Source organism: Tamandua tetradactyla, chromosome 1, assembly GCF_023851605.1.
Source record: "Tamandua tetradactyla isolate mTamTet1 chromosome 1, mTamTet1.pri, whole genome shotgun sequence".
NCBI classification, from domain to species: Eukaryota; Metazoa; Chordata; class Mammalia; order Pilosa; family Myrmecophagidae; genus Tamandua; species Tamandua tetradactyla.
The window spans coordinates 84,412,255-84,435,309 of NC_135327.1; the positions used below are offsets into that span (position 1 = coordinate 84,412,255).

Genomic DNA, 23,055 nt, shown 5'->3' on the forward strand with positions numbered 1-23,055 from the left:
TCTCACCTCGAAGGCATTCTGGGTGCACAGGGCTGGCTACTTTATACAATGGCATTAATAACCATGAGGAAGAACCTACAGCTCTGATTGGGATTTCTTTGATCCCTTCACTCTCTCTACTGCCCTCAGGTTGCTGAATCTGGTAACAGGCAATAAATTTTCCTACCAAGATATTTAAGCAACAGCCTCTAACCACAATCAATGATAAAGAATTGGTGAGAAGTTACTGATATAGGTTAGAGGGAAAATCAAGGTCTGTCCAATTTCTGGTAAGAAATTGAGGGATGTGTGAACAGGGAAAAACAAACAATGTGGGACCAAATAATCTCAACTACTCGGATGTCTGGTAAAGGCACATTTGAAAATAATTTCTGAGATTGAAGGGAAATTTAGATAGTACTGGTCAAAGTTTTATTGAACCGTCCATAAAATTATAGAAAAATATGTGCTTTTTATAGCTTGAGAGGATAATTTGTGAGGTAATAAGTCAATAGATTATATTAAAATAGAGATGATGGAAAAGGAGGCAGAAATTTTATTTAGGAAATAATGTGAAAATAAACCCTCAATGAAAATTTAAATGCAAGGTACAAATTTGATGAAGTGTTATTGGGAAATGAAGGGAAAATAATTCTGTTGGAACAAATATATGCTCTTTCCCAATTCCAATTGAAATTACCAAGGAAATATTAAAATGGGAGTGGAAGGACATATAGAGCATGAAGACAGGATGCTAGGGAAAGCTGCCTTCTTGTTCAAAGAACCATTGAAGAAATGTATTTTTTTACTTTTTTATAGAATAGAAATTAAAAAGATTATATTCTAAAAGGAAATTTAGGGTTTGCCAGTGATTCACTTCCTGAAAATGTTATTTGCCTTCAAGCTAAGTAAGTTTCTCTCTGTTATGGGTTGAATTTTATGCCGCCCCCCCTCCCCCAAAATGTTGAAATCCTAATCCCTGGGACCCGTGAATGTGATCCATACAGATCACAGATCTGTACAGATAGAATTAGTTACATTAAAATAAGGTTATACTGAAGTAAGGTGGGCCCTCAATTCACTATGACTGATATCTTAATAAGAAGGGAAGATGAGAAAAAGACAGACAAGGGGAGAAGGTGGCAAGGAAACACAGAGGCAGAGGCTAGATTTCTGCTGCCCCAAGCCAAGGAGCACCAACAACTGTCAGCCATCACCAGAAGTCAGGAGAAAGGCATGAAACAGATCCTTTCCTACAGATTTCAAAGGGGACATGGCCCTTCCAACATATTAGTTTCAGACTTCTACCCTCCAGAGAAAAGGCATCCAGTTTTGTGATACTTGGTCACAACCAATAAATAAGATACTCCCCAACCCAGGGATCATCCTGGAGCTTGAGTAGCAATGGATCAACGGTGATAAACCCTGAGGTTGGCAAAGGGCTCCCCTGAAGCCCCTGTGTCAATATTTTGCTTGCATGCTTAGTTCTTTGTCACCATATTGTTAATCAAAATCTAGCAGGCATTGCCCACATTGTCTTCTGGGATTTGGGCTGTGAAAGGAGAACACTTCATGCCCAGCTAATTGCTTTTCTTTTATTGGTAAACTTTTTCCTTGCCTGGCTTTGGCAGTATTCAAAACATTCTCCAGGATATGTCCAGAAGTAAAGTCTTTTCATTACCTTTTCCTGGTACTCAGTAGCCCCTGTTGATGTAAGGATTGAAGTCTTTCTACATCTCATGGTAGCATTTTTATTTTTAATGCTTTAACTCCCTCAATATGCTCAGTTCTTACCTGTTAAAATTCCTGTTATTCATTTATTGAATCTCCTGATTTTAATGTATATGTCTTTTTATGTTTTTTTCATCATGTGAATTGCTTTATGTTCCTCCTCTGAATCCTGAGAGACTCCCTCAAGCTGGATTTCAAATAAACCAATTTTTTAGGAGCTTTCCAACTGGTACAGCTGCCTCCACTTACATTGTCTATTATCCCCTTTCTACATATTTTTGTCCTCTTTAATCTAAAAGCAATATTCTCTAATCGTATCGACTATCCCTCTTTAATAAATGCATTATTTTATTAAATCTTCCTGAGGATACAAATTAGAAAGCATTTTTTTTACTTGGTTCCTGAGTTACCACAATAGATAATAAAATAGTCTTTTTCTAAGGGGACACTGCTTTTCTCTTTGACCTATTAACTAAGTTCATAAGTCTGGTGATTTTTCCCTGCATCTTTTAAATAGGAAAGCTCACACACACATACTATCTTCTTCTACTTCATCTTTGTGCCCCACTGCCAAGTATAACACTATTAAACACTATTAAAGCAATGAAATTCTGAAAAGAAATGGACAAATCAGAGACTGCAATAACCACCTGGATGAATTTCCAGGTTGTGCCCCATATCTGAATTTCTGCCAGACATCCACAAAGTGTATAATCAGAGAAGTTAGTGAGGCTTTATTCTGTTTTCTTAAATATATAGTATTTTCTTGGTATGGTTTTAATTTTCTGAATTTTCCAGAAATATAGCTATCATGGTTGTTGTTTTGGTTTGCTAATGCTGCTGGAATGCAATATACCAGAAACGGATTGGTTTTCATATAAGGGGATTTATTAGGTTACAGTTTTAAGGCCTCAAAAATGTTCAAACCAAAGCATCCAGAGATTTGGATGCTTTGGTTTGGATTTGGTGAAAAAAGTGTGCTGTGTTTGCAGAATTAAACATCTTCCAGAGAGTTAGTCTAGCTGTTTCTCTATTCTATCCAGGGCTTAAGATTCCACAGACCCTTGAGACAGTGAGGAGACTGTAAGAAGGGCTACCAGGTAGTGGGTTTAGAGTTTAGTGAGTATCTCCTCTGGACACTTAAGGTGATACTTTCCTGAGAATACAAGGGGACATCTTGGCTCTTTCTCTTCTCAATTCCAGACGTTTTGTTTTTTACATGATGTAGGATGAGCCCAGTCACAGCTAGGGACTCTTGTCCAAAATTCATGGTAAGGTATGATTTCATAAGGCGATGTGATGAGGCTGTCTGATATCTAGCACCTATATCCGATATTGAGCTGGATGCAAAAGCTGCATATACTGCTTATAGGTATATGATGGCATATTTTAATACCACAAATTGTGTTGCCAATGATGATGTGATTTTCCAAAGGATGAACATCTTTTGGTGAAGTTCTGAGGAAAGTGGAGTAAAATCTTTCTTGGACATCTGTGCAGGTCTGAAACTGTTAGGTACTCCCAGAAAAGCCATGTTCTCTTAATCCTTATCCAATATTGTATGGTGGGACCTACAATAATGTTTCCGTGGAGGTGTGACACAACCAATTGTGAGTGTGAACTTTTGATTAGATGGTGGTATGACTCTTCCCATTTAAAGTGGGTCTTAACTAGTTTAATGGAGTTCTTTAAAAGGGGAAACATTTGGAGAAAATTCAGGTGCATACACTTGGAGATGCTTAGAATGTTGAAGAGACACTTATAAAATCAAGAAACAGGTGCTTGAAAAGAAACTCATTGGCTCCAGAAGATGCTAAGCTAAGAGTTGAAACCCAGAGGTTTCCCCCAGAGAAGCCAAGTGAGGGCCCACAGATGCTGAGAGAGGAAACCGTTGGAATAAGAAGCTGGAAGCAACAAACCATGAACAAGGACCTCGGTTACCAGCTATGTGCCTTCCCACGTGACAGAAGTTGGTCTTTCTCTGGAGTCAAGGTATCTTTCTCTGGATGCTTTGGTTTGAACATTTTTAAGGCCTTAAAACTGTAACCTAATAAATCCCCTTATATGAAAACCAATCCATTTCTGGTATATTGCATTCCAGCAGCATTAGCAAACCAAAACAACAACCATGATAGCTATATTTCTGGAAAATTCAGAAAATTAAAACCATACCAAGAAAATACTATATATTTAAGAAAACAGAATAAAGCCTCACTAACTTCTCTGATTATACATTTTGTGGATGTCTGGCAGAAATTCAGATATGGGGCACAACCTGGAAATTCTTTATTGTGCAGACAGTTGCATAAAAGACACATTGTCTTGTCTCTGTCCTCAGCCATCAAATGTCAGTAGTACTTTTATAATTGTGACATTCAAACATGGTCCTACAGGCCAGTGTCACCTCCCACCCCCTTCCTCATGAGATTCATTGCTATAGCAGAGAAATAAAGAATAGTCACACTGACATTTTTCCTTTTATTCTGCAAATACAGATGAGTAGGGTATTTACTATCATGGAATACTGAATGTCTGTATTTTGGGTAATATTCCTTATAGGCCCTCAGGAAATAAGCTCTGTGCTATACTATATAGTATTATATAGAAAAGTGAAGTTGCCTGACCTTGACATGTCAAAATCAGGAAGAGATTACAATATAGTCTGTAAAAGACATTATGATATTAAGACCCAGACATATAAGGTAAGAGAGTTGATTAATTCCCACAAACAATTTTAAAATTTAAAAATATTTTACCATATTTCTTTTATTTTGTTCTCACAAATTTTATCGGTTAGCAGAAGAAAGAAAATAAAACTAAGAAAATAAATGGGAAATGAAGACAAGCGAGAAATAAAAGAAGTATACCTTTAAAAAAAAGAAAGAAAAATTAAAACAAAAAAATTGGAAACAGGTCACATATGCAATATGCTGCTGCTTTTTCTTTCTGAAAATTAATCTCTATGATTCAGAAATTTTAGTAATCATAGGAAATTACATTTGTATTTCATATTTATCTGATGAATTTGTGGATCCATAAATGATAACTAATTAATAAAAAGCTTCAAGTTACTAAAGCCTTACATTATAGGGAAATTTTTTTCGTTTAATTTATTCATTTTTACTTACATACCAATTGCTTCAGGTTTTCTGAAATATTTGGTACGATTTTGGATCAGTTCTTAGGAAACTTTCAAGAATTTGAAACTTTGAGGACAATAGTAGAAGTATAGACAAACAAAACATAAAACCATGAAACAACAAGCCAGGTATCAACCTCGCCATTAAATAAAGGTTCTTGAAAAGGAAATCCCTAATGTGTCAACTGTCACAAGATATGAAACAAATATTGGAAAAAGTTACTCAAAATTGGAAAGGAAATCCAAATTCTTTAATATTTTATAATATTATAATTTTATTAATTTCAAGTGTATTTATTCATCCATTCCTCAGTTATTCTCAGAGGATCTTCTTCACAAAACATAATCTAATAGACTCTAAAGTAATTGTTTCTCTGTATACTCCTCAAAAGTTCATTTTTAGAAGAGTTTTATTTTTAGATTTAAAGACACATAGTTTTCAGCATGGAAGGGAATTCTAGATTTAAGGATAAGTCTCTGTCTCCAAAGAAAATCTAAATTAACTGTGTCCCAGGTATCTAAAAATTCTCTCAAGCAACAGAAAAGGGAAATTTTTTTGCCACTTCCCTTGGGAACTCATTTTAAGGCCTACTATCTCACTGATCAGGAATAGTCTCTAAATTACAGTTTCAACAACATTCAGATTATTCAGTAAGCTTTTAAAATGATTTTTGGAGGAACAATGCAATTGGTGATATTGAGGAAGTTCTTCCCATGTCCTCAAACTTGACCTTTCAAAGGACACAACCAGAATATCTTGTTATAGCAGAGGACCACGAGTTCTGTTTCTCTTGATTTCTAGATAAGTGACTTCCTGCCAAAGTTATGATAATCTCCAGTAGTTTCTTATGACACCACCTCACTTATGCTTTTGGCAGGACTTGAAGTTAAGTGGGCCACTTCATGCAGTTAGCCAAGTAAAGCTGGTATTTTAAGAGCTGGCTCCTGGCATGATAATCTACTTAAAGTGAAGTGGGGTTAAAGAGCTAGATGGGTGAGCACCAGCCAAAAGCCTAAGAAAAGACCATGTTCAAAGCCAAAAAAAAAAACAACAGAAGGAGTTAATAAAACTCAAGAAACCATTAGTTCTATGGTAAACATTTTGTGTTGAAAAATAACACAGCATTACAACTCCAGGTGGATTAACCACCACTGATCTCTGTATAGGAATCATTCAGTGATCCACAGGGATCAAATAAGGACTGGAATAAGTGCTCTGGACATTTTAAAGGCCATTTGGTTGGCTGCATAAAGGCATGGTTTTCAAATCATAAACAACCGTTTCCACCTCCCATGTCCATTCTTCACTTCTAATAAGAAAGTAATGATGAATGTTGTAGTCTGTGGCTAACGGCACAAAAGGCAATTCCACAGGTCAATTGTCTTTTGTTTAAACCAGTGACTTCCCCCAAGAACAAAAAGCAGTAAATCAAAGCAGCTAATTGCTGTTACACTCAAGAAGATTTCATTGTACAATGCGACTTTGCTGTTACACTGATCTGAGTGTGCCACAACTTGTAAATAATAGATCCGGAAGAACTGATAGGGAATGAAGCAAATAAGGATAACCCCTATAAAAAACAGGTTTTTCAATTGCAACCAAAATTCCTGATGGGATAGCAAGGAGTGGCGTAGCTTCCGCACCATCAACACAATGATGAAGACTTGGAAGACCAAAAGAATCAGCGCGATGGCTATAACGACAGCAACTATCATATAGTTGATGATTTGCACATATGCACGAGCTAGTTCTTTGTGGAACCTGAAACAATGTTGGTCATTGTATGCCTCATAAGACCCATACTGGGAAACCACCAGGGGCACCACAATGACAATCACCAACAGCCACATGCCAGTGCTGGCAGCCACGGCATGCAGTTTTCTGTAGAATTCCACTTTGTCCTTGCGCTTGAAGAAGATGAGGTACCTGATGACCAGGATCACCACGTAGAAGAGGAACGTGAGGTACATGTGGATGTGCAGCATGGCACTCACAAATTTGCAGAATGGTAGTCCAAAGGTCCAAGTCTGCCTGATGAGGTAGATCAAGCGAAAAGGCACCGTCATGAGGAAGACACTGTGCACCACCACCAGATTAACGACTGCAGTGGTGGTCACAGAGCGGGTGTTCATTTTCACCAGCAGGAACAGAATGGAAATGACACCCACCAGTCCTCCAACGAGTACTACGCCATAAAGACTTATTAAATGGGGTGTCAGTATAGGATTGCATGAAGAATTTGTGGAAACGTTGTGGTCGACCATATTGCAGAAGTCACCTGAAAGAGACAGAGTGCCAGTGTAACTGACCAACTTTCCAGAGCTTTGTTTATAATGCTTCCATGGCACTGACAATGTGACTTTGCAATTTAACAGTTTACATAACATAGATTTTATATGCCTTAAAAATGATGCCTATGTCATTTGCTTGTTTGTATCCTCTGGACCTAAAACACAAAAAAATCAGTGATCTTTCATCTTTAATAGGTTAAAGACCTCTTTGAAATGCTCCCGGAGACATATATGTATATATTTATTTTAACATAGGTAGCCAGTAGGAATCGAAGCCAGGTCTAAAGCATGGCAGGTGAGAATTCTACCACTGAGCCCCTGTCGCACCATCTGACCCATATATATTTGCATAGACACAATATTTTTTGTAAAACTTCATGGAGGACTGCAGACCATCTGAAGTTGCTACACGGATACATGCATTGCAGTAAACACTGAAAAAAATCTGTAGGACGGATGGAAAGATGAGTGGATGAATCAAGTAAGTAATTTTTTTTTCTTTTAGGGATGGTTATCATTTTCTAATTCTGACTTACCAGCAAATGACCCAAGAACAGTCATACATAATTCATACAGGATACCAATTAATGGGCAGAAAAATCAGCTGTCAAAACAGCAGCAATCAATAAGAGGATATAATCAAATTTCTCATTATAGTTATAGTATCATCTAGCAGTATGGTCTTGGGTAAATTCTTCTCATGGCCCCACTGAAAATGTACTAATTATCCCAATTCAATCCCTACCCTCAAATGCCTCGCAAAGTTATTAAAGAGCCACCAACAAAAACATACGATCATTTCTCCTCTGAACTCCTGAAAGATCCTCTCCCCAAATGATCTTGTGCCTTTCTAATTATTCTTCATATTGTAGCCTTACTAATCTATCTATAAATTAATAATTAATCATTTCATGTCACTTTCCTATTTAAAGCCCTTCAATGGCTTCCTCTTTCTTTTAGGATAAAATCATTATCTTTAACATGGTTTCTGAGACACATCATGATCTGTGTGTTTCAGTGGCAAAAGCTGATCCTTTGAGCCCAGTTTCAGGAAATAGAGGATTTGATACATTGGATGTGGGGGAATGCAAGAAAGGGAACCATCTTGATCACTCCTAAATTTTTGACTTGAACAATTTTGTTATTAGAAATCTGTTTACTGAAACTAGGGGGTATACATGAAGAATACAAGTTTCTTTCCTCATTATTTATCCTCTGTAACACCTTTGCAACTATTCTTATCCATTTTTTGAATGTCTTTTCTATTAGATCTCAACTCCTTGCTGGCAGAGATTGGGTCTGTTCTGTTAATCCTCTCTCTGCAGGCTGACTAGAGGGCCTGATAAACAGTAAATTCTTCAGGATCCACTTGGCAACTTCAGATCTCTTTCTAAGAGATGGATCTTATTACATTTTGACCCTGGAAATGTTTTTGTTTACATTGCTGATTTAGATTTACTCCTTCCCATGCCCCTTTCTGAATATTAGAACTTCCTAGGACAGGGAATACTTAAATCCCCGAATTTGCTCAAAAATTCTGTGGCCAGCCCCTCTGTGCAGGTAAATTATCCCACTGGTCTTCTCCCAATTTATACTTCCCCTTTCCCAGGTGCCTAAATATAGTTGAGTCTGGAGCCCCCTGGCAACTAAAATTCAGTAGAAAGACAGATCATCTCTGGCTTTTGAAAGTTTGACACTTTGATGGACGAATGCCAAGATAATTTTAGAGCTTGGACAAACAAAATTATTTAGATATAGAAAGAATTTCTGAGTAAAATACATGTAAAAATAGGATCTCAACAATTCTGGAAGTTCAGGAAAGCAAACATTAATTTCTTTTGGAAGAAATTTAAAGACTGAATGAGATGATCCACAGTTAATTAAAATCAAATGTGGACTTCTACTTCTGGCCAAAATGAAGTAACACACACAGGATTTACTTCTTATCAGATACAACCAAAACCAGACAAAACATGTAAAACAATGGTTTACAACAGGCAATGAAGGACAGTGATCTATGAAAATGGAAAATCAATGAGGTCACCCCTTATCACACTGAGAGAATTTCCAGGTCACCATGGCAGGATGTGGGAACCAACTCAAAAATCATCCTTGAAAGGAGGACAGAAGGATGAAGGTGTAGAAGATATAGTGGCTCTGTTTTCAGAACAGAATACGAGGGAGGAGAATACTGAACAGAAAGACAACTTTGAAGTTCTGCCGACGGTCCCTTCTAAGTATTCAGCTGATTACTGATCAGCACATGTGTGTGAGGAAATTAACCTGAGACTGGGTAAATAGCCACACAAAAGGACTTGCAGTAAAATGGCTGGTACACCACAAAAAGTCCAGGGATAGTGGCTGTTCTGACCAGAGTGGAAAACCTCAAGAATTATGGGTATTGTGTAGGGTACACAGAAAGTTCTTGGTCTCAGTAGAAAGAAATATTAACTCTGTATTGATGGCTGTCCTAGTTCCATCTAACATAACTTAACCTCATACAATTTTTAAGCATGTCACATAATAAAGCTAAAGAATATGAAGAGGAATACAAAAATATACGGCACCCATTACGAACACCATTACCTTTTTACTAGAATGCATAACAGTGAGAAGATAAGCAATATTAAATGATTGAAAGTACGTCCAACAATTGGAACTCTCCTACATTTCTGGAATATTTCTGTAAAATATTATAATCACTTTGGAAAAGAGGTAAGCAGTTTCTTATAATGTTAAACATTGCCTCCAAAAACAGCAAAAATTTGCTCTTGGTGGATGAAAACTTCTTACTCTTTTTATGCATAAAGTAGGTATGCACATAGTGCATCAACAGATATATACTGTATTTCTGGTATTAACATTTCATAAGGAGCATGCAAGAATTTGGGGTGATGGAAATGTTTTATATCATGTTGATTACAACTGTACTTATTTCTTAAGGCTTATCAGATTATACACTTAAAATTGAATTTAGCTGCAAATAAATTATATTTCAGTAAAACTAATTTAAAACATTTATAATAACCTGATCTCAGAGAGCCTCTGACTTCATGAACATGGAATACAATTTCAAAGAATTGTAAGCTCCTTAAATTGGACATTTTCTAAGGGGTTCCACAACAGGTTATCTCATGTTATACTTGTTGTATTTGATGTGTAATCTCTGTACTTGCCTTTTTATTTTTTCCCATAGAAAAGTAGTTCCATCAAGTAGACATGATATTACATTGTGTTGCATCTGAGTCAAAGATGGATGTACCACTGTAAGTTCTGCTCCTCATTTTCATTGGCTTTTGACCTTGTAGGATGGCCTTCTGAAAGAAGAAAGTAAAATTGATACACAAATCACTTGTTATGAGTCCTCTTTCTTCTTATAAACTGCCATGACCTCTGCCACTCAAATGCAAGAAACACAAATTAAACATCTTCCATATGCCAAGTATTATGCTAAATGCTTGCCTATCAGTTGTATCATTTAACCCTCATAATAATCTTATGAGTTGTTTATGTACTGAACTGAATTTTAGATGCAAAGATAAATCATTTGACCAACATCTCCAAAGTCACACATAAACACCCCACGCCACACTCCTTATTGGGTATCATGGAAAAGCAAGTTGTGAATCCCCAAAGCCCACATTCCTAACTCAAAGTAAGAAGGAGGAGAGTCTGAGAAGAAATGTGTTTCTATTCACGTCTGTTTGTTACTATAATTTTAAAGTTGCTCTTCCATCTTTTTGCATTTATCACTTTCCCATTCCTTTTACTTTGGCTGGTCCATCTTTTTTTTATTTTTTCAATTTCATTTAGAAATTTATTAGGCCTAATTAATCTGTAATACAATAGAGGATCTAGACAAGGGGGAAAATTGTTATTTAAACTTTGTATTTTCCCTGATCTAGCATCTTTCATTTCTCTTAAAATTCCCAAAAAGTTCTTCTACAAATAAATCCCATGTCTTGATGGATAGCTTTAAAAATAGAGACCTGAGTCTAGCTTTTAAACATCTCAATCACATTTACGGGAAATATAATTTATTTAGTGCACATTTCTTTTCTCTTTTCCATTCAGATAAATGAGATAGTGTTACTGGTGAGACTGACATTAACTTCCTACATGAAGGCATCCCATGTTTCCACCCTACTTCTTTCAATGAAAAGGATATGTAATCACAAATAAGAACCTAACACCCAAATCAGGAAGTAGGAACATGAGTAGATGGCATTAACTCAATATTCTAGTGTCCTCTTCACATACTCCTCTCTACCTCTCCCAATCACCCTATAAATATGAAAATTTGCATCACAGAAAATTGTGACTCCCCTATACTAATATTTGTGAATTTTTTAAACTGTGTAAACTGGTTTTAGCATTTTAAATAAAACAGTCCAGCTGATGAGTCTAGATATGGTTTTAATTCTCATAGAACAGAATGCAAATTACTGACCAGTGAAGGAGAAGAGGTGAAAAGCACAGTATTCTGGAACCTAACACTTCTGTTCAAACACAAGGGCAGTGAGATATTATGGAAAGAACACTGGATTGAGAGTCAGAGGATGGAGGTTCAGTCCTTGAATGTAAATCACTTCAACTTTTTCAGCCTCTGCTTCTGATTTTGCATAGTCACTGTACTTCTTAAAGATCTCTTCCTACAGACATACTTTATATCTTGATGCTGCCTGGTGCTTTTCTGATCCTAATTCTGGAGGACAGGAGTGCAAGTTAAGAGGCTGCAAGTCAGCTTCCCTCCATACTGCCACTGACATCTGTGCAAGAGGAGGGGGGAATAACTGATCAGAAAAAAATGGGGGTCCCTACTAGATCTGAGAATGCAGTGTTTCAAACTTACTGTAGTCAGGTGAAACCAATGATCTACACAACCGCAAGATTACTATACATTAGTGTTTAGCTATTAGTCTGATTGGGTCTCTTTCAATTTTGGGGGGTGGGGGTGGTGGTGTATGGTTCAGGAATTGAACCCGGGTCTCCTGCATGGAAGTCAAGCATTCTGTCACTGAACCACCTGTGCACCCTCTTTCAATTTTTATTTATTCAACAAACACTAAGCTTCTACTAGATGTGTAAGTGATACTCAATAAATGTTAAATGAAGGGGAAACACTCAGAAATTCAGAATCCCGCCAGTTTTCACAAAAATATACAAAAATCTTCATGCTCCCTTCCTGCCTCCACTTCTGCTCACATCACAGTCACTAAATGCTCATGTGAACAAGTCCTCAAGCACAGTGTGACGTTACTCTGTGGGTGCTGTAAATGTCCATTTTGCTAAGAGGTAATCTGTTAAAAGCAGGTGTTAGTCCTCAACCTAAAAACACCTTAGCAGGCCCTTAGCTTCACCTGAGAATATGTCGCAATGATGATGCCTGGTATAAAGGACACAAGACATCCAAATCTGATGTCAGGATTGATCCCCAGCTGGTCCAAAGGGATCAGGATATAAGAGAAGTTTTTCACCGTGTCCAGGAGCAAGGGAGGTTGCCTCTTCAGGGACTGGAATAAGAGAAGGAAAACGGACTGAAGCCATTCTGTTTCCCCATTAGCTACACTGTACCCAAGAGGACTATGGGATTGTGATTTCTCCCTCTTTGTCCTGTTTGTGTGCAACCTTTCCCATTTGCAGGGAGAGTTCATACAGATCCCTGACCAAGCTCAGCAGGAAAGATGAGTAGTAGTGGTGGGTAGCCTACATTCGCCATTTCTCTTTGTTGATGCCAGAGGTGAGCCCTACATTCTTCACCCAGAGAATGGTGTCACAAATTAAATAAACCACAGTGTTCAGCCTGGCTAAGGTTAGGCATAAGTGGGTTACCAGGTCAGTGACATGAATGCTCTCCTGAGTTGCCTGTGCAGCATGGACCACTTTGCCCAGTCTGACTCATTGTTCACACTGGACTCCTGTTCCTTAAGCTTCATTACCACCTTTCCTTTGCCAGCTTCAGGCTCTAACAAATATCTCAATGCATGTGCACTGAGTGGCTCTGAAGGGTCAGTCCTGGCCTTGGGTCTGGTGGGTGAAACTTTTCTAACTTTTGTAGAATTTCTACTACCAAACGAGTAAGTTAGAGCAAAGGGCTTTGTAAATCTTGTCGTGCATTACATAATCCCTAATTACAGAGCCACATTCCATACCATTCTCATTCTCTGAGCTTTGGTCACAATGAACTTTTTTCAGATCTTACAAACATGTTCTTGCCGTAGCACTGCCAACTCTTCTCTCCCCTATCCTCCCCACTTCCTCCAGATCTCAGGTCCACTGTCAGTTCTTCTGGGAAGCTTTCTTGGACCCTGTGTCATTCTGAAACTGTTATGTACCCCCAGAAAAGCTATGTCCTTTTTCCTGATCCAATCTTATGGAGGCAGCCATGTTCTTTTGATCCTAATTCTATACTGTGGGGTGGAAAGTTTAATTGGATTATTTCCATGGAGATGTGACATACCCGATTGTGGGAATGGCCTTTTGATTAGATGGAGATGTGATTCCACCCATTAGAGGAGAGTCTTGATTAGTTTACTGGAGTCCTTTTAAAGAGGAAATATTTTACAGAAAGCTCAGAGCCAAGAGACACAGACATTTAAAAATGCTTGGAGTGCCAACAAAGAGATCAGAAGCCTAGACACAAACATCTGAAGATGCAGAGCTTGGCAGACATTGCCATGTGCCTTCCTATGAAGCAAGCCAGTCCTTGAATATAAATCACTTCAACTGTCTTCAACTGCAAGCCAGAAACCAAGTTGTGCTACAGAGGAGTTAAGTAAAGGCCCATAGATGCTTGGAGAGGAAACCACTGGCATCAGAAGCTGGAAAGCAGTGGAACTGGGAACAAGAACCAGCAGATGCCAGCCACATGTCTTCCCATGTGACAGACATTGGCCTTTCTTCAATCAAGGTATCTTTCTCTGGATGCCTCGGTTTGGACATTTTATGGCCTTAGAAATGTAACTTAATAAATTCTTTTTATAAAAGCTGTTCGATTTCTGGTATATTGCATTTCAGTAGCCTTTAGTAAATTAATACAGATCCCTGATCTAGAGCAGGTCTACCTCATATTGTCTTTCAGAATTCTCACAAGTGTGATTAAATAATCACTTTGGTTACTGGTTACTTGGTTACTTGGTGTGTCTCCCTCTAGGTTATAGACTCAATAAGGACCAGGACTGCATATGTTTTTGTTTTATTCCTCTTTTGTATCCATAACAGTGGCCAACATATAGAAGATGCCCCCTAAATACATGGAAATAGCTAACTGTCTGTAACATGTAGCTAATGCACAGTATGTTTCTTCAATTCTTGCTTCTACTGTTTACAGTGTTATCCTGGACAACTTAGTTAACCTTTCTGAGGATTATTTTCCACATCGAAAATATGGATAATTCCTACCTACTTCATTTAATCTTTATGAAACTTAATTTAGCTAATTTATGCAAAGTGTTAAAACATTATCTAACATAATAATAGTTAATCTTTACCGTTGATTACTCTGAGGTAAAGAATGAACCCAAAGTACGGGGTGTAAAAATTTTCCAGGAATCTCCTAGTTATACTCCTTCAGCTTAAAAATCCTGCAGCCTTCCTCTGCTTTACTGAGAGAAACAGGAAATAGATTTGAAAATAGTTGAAACAGTAACAGCCAGAGAAGCTAATCATTACTCTATCTTTCCATGGCCTTCTGTACCCACATCCTCGGTCATATGTTGTGGTGACATTACAGTTATTTCCCCAAACTAGGACTTCTTCCTGTTCCTTTGCCAAGAGGCATGAAAATAAAAGCAGCTATAGCTACAGTGCAGACCACTCAGCTGGCCAAGCCCACATCAGCCTAGTCCTGCCCAGGTCTACTCCACAACTTTATGCTACTGGTTGTGGACTTGCCACCTGATGTTGGGTTGGATTCTCTGCCAGACCTGACACCACTTTGGTGCACTCCCCATCAGTCCCCTGCCTCGAACTCAGCTCTCCTGATCTCATGACTGTTTCCCCCTCAAGCCCATTTGCCAATATGTCCCTTCAACCTGATTTGAAGCCCAATTTTTCCTTCTTGATAATGCCATCTCTAATTTCCTGCTCCCTCATTTCCCTCTACCCATTTCCTGTGTCTACAGCTTCACCTCTTGTTTTGAACATTTCTCTCCCAACCAGAAAGGGCTTATGGCATCGCAGGAGATTTTGCATGAACTATTTGCTACTCTACCTCTGTACTGATGACCCACCAGTTTTTGCAACAGGTTTTTCTCTGCTCTGTGGTCCTAATCTACTACTGGGATCTCTTGGTTGTGTTGTTTACCTGCACTAAGCCTTTATCATCTCCATCATCTATCTGCTGTCTCTGCACCATAGTCCTGAGGACCAAGCTCCCGACCCTACCAGCCAATGAACACCTGCCCTGTACTTGGGTCCCAATAGGTTTTCCAGGGGCTGCCTTATGTGTCTGTCTAGACCCACATGTTGCTAGTTTCTAGATTTCCTGTCTCTATGCTCTGTCCTAATCTTATGAGGGTATTGTGCAAGATTCACTGATAGTCCACCCGAGATCACAGCTCCCCCACTCTGCCCCATCAATCACAACTAAACTAATTCTGCCTACAGGTCCTGAGCTCTCTCACCCCACCTGCTGGGGGCACTCATTCACTTCTCATCACTCCCAAGAAGAAGGGCTCTGTTGGCCTAGGAAATGCAATGAGAAAAGAGAGGAGAGATGAAAAAGTTCTTTCTTCCTGGAGTCTCTCTCTCTTTCTCTCTCCCCATCTCCTCGCAAGATTTTTTCTTCCTCTTTCTTTTTGGCTCTTTCAACAAGGCACTTGGTCTTTTATTATTTTCTTGCCATTTACACCATCTTATGCAATCATGGGGTGAGACCACTTGGGGTCATCTCCCCCTTGTTAAGATGTCTTATCAGCCTTTGAAAGCCAAGCAAGAGCTAGAAGGAGCCTAGAAGAAGAGGACAATGAATCAAAAATCATTTTTGAGATCCACAGGTAGTGAGGGAGACAAGATTAGGAATGTGAGCCCCAGTGTGTTCCTGGGGGATGGGGGTAAAGATGTATGTGTGCTGGATGCATTCCCCTAAATATGAATGTGACTCTCTTGATAGAGTCTATTGATAGAAAATTTTAATTAGTTGAGGGGGAATTTTTTTTATGCCTCCTCTCCTTCATTCTTTCCCTCAGACGTGACTTGCTTGCAGCCAGTGACCAAGCATGTCCAACACCACATCATCAGAGTTGGACACTCACTTCACCTGTGTAGAGGCCAGAGCATTTCTTTATGTTCACAAAAGCTTGTACTCTGATTCATGAGAAAAGATGGGCTTGTGGGATCAATAACATTATTTTAGCAGTATTTCAGGAGACAATTGTGCCCCCAATTGAAACTGAAATATTAAAACACTACAAACAATTTCTCTTTTGAATTTAGCAGTGTCATATTTCTCTTTGTAAGAATTCTTCTTACAGTGGTTTACTTCAATGGCAATTAGTAGCAACATGAATTTAAGCCAAAAAAACTTACTCATTTGAACCTAGACTGTTAAATATTTCCTAAACTATTATTTTATATGGGCGTTAGAGTTGGGAGCCCACAAAGAATGAAGGAAATATCAAGCTTTTATACAAGACAGAAAGTTCAAGGCTTAAAAACCTTAGAAGTAAATGTCTTCATTGCGAAAACAAATTGAGCACACACAAAAAATAATAAGACCTTTCAGAGTGTTCAACAACAGGGCAGCAGAATGATAGCTTGCTAATGAGAACAGTCCCTGAGACTGTGGGAAAGCCAGGAGAATGTCTGAGAGGCACGAAAGTAGTGGGCCTGCATGGTTATTTGACAGACTTGTCTGAGAAACAAACACTACAACTAGGACCTGAAACAAATGAGCTAGCAGCCACAGCCCCCTTGTTCAAGGGCAAGGACAGCTGATGACCATGAAAAGTGCTATATAATCAACGCAGTTAACAAAATATATAGTCGTTTATATAGATCAGAGGTTCTATTTCTTTCCCTAGATATCAAGTTTAGATGACATGTGTTTGGATTTCTCAATATTCAGGCTAAGCTTCTGAAATTTGCTCAAAGCTTTGGGGCACAGGCACCTCGAAAAGGTTAAGAACTGAAACCAGGAAGATTCCCTATTTGGGTAGAATTTTGGGTGACATGAGTTAATATTTTTCTTTAAAGACTCCACATCACATCCAATTTTTTGTAGAATGAAAAACTGTGAGCACTTGCTTACTTTTTGGTATATGGCATGTGCTTGTAATATCTGTAATGATTGGATGGAGTTCATAGAAGAAAAAAAGAGAAATCAAGAAAATGGTGAAAGAGAGAGGAGGAAAGGAGAAAGGAAAGAAGGAAGAAGGAAGAGGAGGAGAAGGAAAAGAGGAAAAAACAGAAGGAGGGTTCTAGCCAGCAATTTTCTCACTCATGGTCCTTGAGCTGATTGTTATCTTTTCCTGGCTTCAAGCTCATTACACCTGGAAATGATGCAAATTCCTTCATTACTTAGTCAATGGATTGTCTAATATAATGTGAACTGTTTGCCAAAGAGGGCTGCTGATCTCTGTAAAACCTGAAAGAAGGTAAGGGATGTAGTTACTGCTTCTGTGGCAACAATCCATTACTAATGCAAAGAATCAGGGGATTAAAAACAAATAAATCAACATTTATTTGTTGATTCTATTTAGCTATCTCACTGATATACTCATTGTGTTTCCTCTTTCATTCAAACACTCTTGTACATCTTTGAGGACTAACCTTTGATCCCTTTGGCTTCGGGAGCCCTTCCTGATCCTCACAAACTCTCAGCTATTCTCCTAAAGCACTTAACCCATGACTGTCATTCTTTCCTTTCTTCCTTCCTTCATTCCTCACTTTAAAAAAGTTTTTTCTTATTATTAACTTAAATTTCTTCAGCACTAGTACAATGTGGTTTTTATTTAATTTTTGCTTGTTTTAATATACCAGACATTAGTCCTTAAGTGAATAGATGAAAAAAATGTTATGACTTTTTAGATATTTATTTAATAGGGCCACATTGGATCTAGTCCAATAATAGATGTCAGGAACCCAAAAACCAACTATACATTTGAGCAATATCTCCCCAAAACATAGCTGACCTTCTGGCTTTCCATAGACCACCCTGCCTTGGGATGGGTTCTCTTCTTTATCTGTGATTGATCCCTGATCACCAGCATGAAGCTGTGTTTCAAACTCTAATTCTCCTCCTACCTTCTCTCATTTCTTACTTAAAACTTTTTGTTCCTTCGGTTATTCTTTGTAAAGAGAAGGAAGTCCAAACACCTACTGTAGCAGACTGAATTATGTAGCCCCTCAGAAAACGTGTTCTTAATCTTGATTCCAATCTTGTGGGTCTGAAACCATCTGTAAATATGGCCTTTTGAAGATATTATTTTCAGTTAAGTTGTGGCCAACTTAATCCCAGTGGCCTTTAATCTGTATTAATGGAGGCCTTATAAAGGAAAGGAATAGGATATGAAAAGTCAGAAAGCCACGAAGAAGAAACCGAAGCCACCAGTCACTGGAAACCAGAAGAGCAGACGTAGGAGAGAGAGGTTACCCTGTGATGGGAGGCAGAGAGGCAAGCCAACAATCACAAAGACTGGGTGAGCCAGAACCAGAAAGCCACAGACTTGGGGGAACGGGTGAGGAATAGCCTTGTTTTCGGATGTTTTGCATCTGAAACCATGAGCCAATAAATCCTGCAGTTAAAGCCAACCCATTGTGTGGTATTTGTCACAGCAGCCTGGCAAACTAAGATACCTGCCATTTCCTATCAGCCCTTTGCAATCTGATACCAATTTATAACTCAAGGCGCATCTACTGCCATGACCCTTTCCTCACCCATAACTTATGACCCAGATTTGTAGACCTGCTTTCCATTCCTAGATCATCCTCTTTCATTCTCCAGGTTGTTTCTTCTTTCTGTAGACTCCTGTTGTACAGTTCTAGGCATCTAGACTGAAGTCCATATTGTATCATAAATTATTCCATTTCTCCTCTGAACTACTTTCTCTGGACTCCCATTGTCTGTGGAAAACTTGTGCACTTCTTTGCATAATGTACTAGATTCAGTAGCTCTATATCCAGCCCTTCCCTATCCTCACTGGACCATGAGGATTCCCCCATCCTGCAAGCCTGATTTTATCACAGTTTTGCTGTGATTTCACTGCACATAAAAGCAAGCTCCTTAGAGTTGCCTGATGTGTAGCTGGTGGCTATCTCCTTCTGCCTTGCTAATTGTCTTGTTCAGGTGCCAGGGATTATTGCCCATGGCTGAGGACTGCCCTGATGTCAGAGGTGAGATATGGAAGTGATATCTCTGATTGATAAGGAAAACACAGCATAGCCAATGTCAGAATCCTACCCTTAGAGCCCTACAAAATGATGCTAAGCAGCACCCGGATGCTAAGCAATGGCAGGGTCTCCTCCTAAACAGAAGAGCAGTTATGATCAACTTGGGGATTTCTAACATCATTTATTAAACTAATCACATCATTTTAAGTGTCTATGGAGTAGGAAGTAGTGGAGACTCTGAGATGAATAAAACACATCCCTGCACTTAAATTCCCTTCTGTCTGGTAAGGCAGAAATAGGAAAATAAAGCTTTTACAAGAACATGTATGGCATGTAAAAAAAATGCCATGGGAATTTACAAAAGGGAGTAGATAATTTAACAGAATGGACAGTGAAGGCATCAAAATGGAGTAATGAACACTTGGGTTCAGATGTGCACCAAGTGCCACATATAGGGCTCGATTTTGAAGGAGGCTCTGAAGTTCCAGATGCAGAGAGGAGAAGGTAGGATACTCAGATAAAGACGAGTGTCTAATCAAAGTGTGGGTACATGTTCAGAAATTACTAAGAGTGCAATGTGCCTGGAATATTGGGCAAATGAGAGCAACATACATGTCAGTAGATGAGGCTTGCCAAATATTCAGTATGTTCCCTCTCTGAGGATTTCCTATTTCATCCTGAAAATTCTGAGAGATGCGAGGTATTTTGGAATATCAAGTGGCACTTTAATATTGTAATTTCAAAATCTTATTTGGGCAACAGAATGGAGAATGAACTGGAGGAGGATAAGACAGAAAGTAATACCATAAACTGGATATTAGCTTGGTTGAGTTTAAATATTATAAGGGTTGGTGCAAGCTAGCACCACTGAGAAAAACTGTCTACCAAACTAAGCAAAGATTGAAGACTTGTAGTTGGAGAACTAGGTTCATGCTTCAGATACATCCATCAGCGGGTGATGGCATCTTCATATCAAATACAATGTTAAAAAGACAAGGAGAAATCACTCAGCATTTTAGGAAAATAAATGTTATTTATGAGAGACACCAAATTCATCAGGCAAAATAATTAACAGATTAGCTAGCTGTCTAAAAAAAGAAAAGAATAAAAAACTTTAAATGTAATCAATGCCTTCAAAGATAGGATGATGTGAAAAATAATTTATTATAATTCTTATTGAAGTTAACATTGTACTGAACCACACAATTTGTGTTTGTAAGAATGTTCACAAGCATTCTCCCAGATGGAACTATAAAGGGCGATGAGATAGAAGATAAAAAAAAAAAAAATGCTTGGGCAAATCTAGAAGTTCCAACATCATCTAGTAAAAATCAGAGAAGATGACAGAAGAAAGAATGCAATACTCAGAAAAATAACCAAAGCTCATTTCCCACAAACAAAAAGGATCACATCTTTATGTTGAAAAGTTTCACACAGTACTGAGGTGAATTAATAGAAAAGACTCACATTTAGACACATTAGGATGAGATTTTAAATCACCAAGAACATACTTGCATATCCACTTGGATGCTTATGAAACATTGTTCTAGTTTGCTAGCTGCTGGAATGCAGCACACCAGAGACAGATTGGTTTTTAATAAAAGGGGATTTATTCATTAGTTCTTCAGAGAAAAGGCAGCTAACTTTCATCTGAGATTCTTTCTTACGTGGGAAGGCTCAGGGTAATCTCTGCTGGCCTTCTCTCCAAGCCTCTGGGTTCCAACAACTTTCCCCAGGGTGATTCCTTTCTGCAACTCCAAAGGCCTGGGCTGAGCTGCGAGTGCTAAGATGAAGTATGCTGAGCTGCTTGGGCTGTGTGCTACGTTGAGCTCTCTCATTTAAGCACCAGCCAATTAAGTCAAACATCATTCAACGCAGCAGGAATGCCTCCTAGCCGACTGCAGATGTAATCAGTAACAGATGAGGTTCATGTACCATTGGCTCATGTCCACAGCAACAGAACTAGGTACCTTCACCTGGCCAAGTTGACAACTGAATCTAACTACCACATGTCTACCCCTTGTCAACTTGGCAGCTACATGCATCACCTTAAATAATATTAAGGTGAAAAAAAAATTCTCTTCTGGCTGTGGACCTGAGAATCTCAAAACAAGTTGTCTGGTGCCAATATGCAGAGGAGGGACATTCACAGGATCCATAGGGAGAAATTGGAAAGAAAACCTGGAGGGCAAACACCATTGGATTCAAAGTCTGAAAGTCATTTATCCTTCAGCTTTAGAAAGTGGCAGTTCCACCCTTTCCAAGGGTCTATGCAGTGGCCTGCCTCTTTCCAAATCAACCTCGGGGAACATTAAGGAGACCACCTTTTTCTCGGCTCCACTCTTTCCAGGCATCAGGGCCACCCCTGGGTTCTCTGCTGTTTCCGGAGCACATGTTAAACCCCTCCATGTGGTGGCAACCGGACTCTCCCCAGTCCCCCAAGGAACGTGCTGTACCTTCTCCAAGGCCTGAGGCTGCATGACTCTTCCACTGCAGTGAGGTGGGAAACTCATTCTCGCCCTTCAGGGTAAATTCACCCTCTCCATATACATGGGTGGACCCACTCTCCTGGCCAAGGTTTCTTGGCTTCAGACCTCATGGTTCTCACTCTGCAAACTTCAATTTTTCCCTTTTGTGTCCACCTTTGTCCAGGTTGGGAGTGGTTCCGTTTACACCAACAGTCTCTACAAGCACTCCAGGACTTCTCCATCATTCTCTTCAACAGGAAGACGTATACAATCTATGACTATATAGACTGGTACACTACAAAAGGCTGAAATGTATAGTATGTAAAATATTTCTCAGTTAAGCTATAATATAAGCAAAGAAAGAAATCAGGGGAGAGAGAGTGTGTCTGACTGATGAGAAAGGATTGGGAGAAACAAGATTGACAGGTAATCTAGACAGAGCATCAACAGGGTCAAGTGACAACCAGGGAGGTAGAGTAGAGTAGTGAAGGATGCTCAAGGGTTCCTTGGTGGGATGGCCTGGTAGACGCAATGCCAGTAACAGGGCATGCTGGGTGACTGACATGGAAGGCCAGCACCCTAATACCTTCATACCTTCCCTCTACCTTCTGTTTCTCCTTCTTCTTTGCTCCCCACTCCACCCCTGGATTTGCTTCCTCCTGCTGCACCTTGAACAGATGGAACCTCAGACTCCAGTTCCTGAGGGAACCCCAAGTGCCCTCTGTCACAGCTGCCTGTTCCAGTTTCTTCACAGCACTTATTCCTGTCATTTCACCTTTTCCTTGTCATTTCTATACCTGCTCCTGTCTCCAAGAATAAAAGACCCATGAGAGCTGTCTGAATTACCACTCAATGCCAAGGGGGTCAGAAGGCAAAATCACACTGTTAGCCTTTGAATGAAACCTATAGAATACTGTGTCCAATCAATCTCTGGCTCTATGTTTCAGTCAGAACTATTCCACTGACATGGCAATAATATAGGAGGACTCCTGAGGCCCAGAGAACTTAAAGAGAGCTTCTAAGTGGCAGAGCAATGCTTTCAACACCATGAAATCTCCTTCTGGAATACGAATTAGGAACCCAGACTGATATTTAGTCAGAGAAGGTTGCTGGAGG

General features: G+C 39.1%; 1 protein-coding gene and 1 pseudogene across 2 annotated transcripts in view; both read right to left on the bottom strand.

Moving 5' to 3' along the window:
* Positions 1-4,633: 4,633 nt before the first annotated feature.
* Positions 4,634-23,055, bottom strand: part of LOC143685046 (putative G-protein coupled receptor 141) — a 61,348-nt gene continuing 42,926 nt past the window's right edge. For both annotated transcript variants that reach the window (XM_077162620.1, XM_077162611.1), the window contains exons 2-3: positions 10,318-10,458; positions 4,634-7,128 (exon numbers count right to left, since the gene is read on the bottom strand). In XM_077162620.1, coding sequence (XP_077018735.1) covers positions 6,197-7,114 — 918 coding nt within the window. In that variant the 5' untranslated portion in view covers positions 7,115-7,128; positions 10,318-10,458 and the 3' untranslated portion in view covers positions 4,634-6,196. The remainder of the gene's footprint in view (positions 7,129-10,317; positions 10,459-23,055) is intronic.
* Positions 12,481-22,709, bottom strand: LOC143680982 (peroxisomal membrane protein 11A pseudogene; annotated as a pseudogene).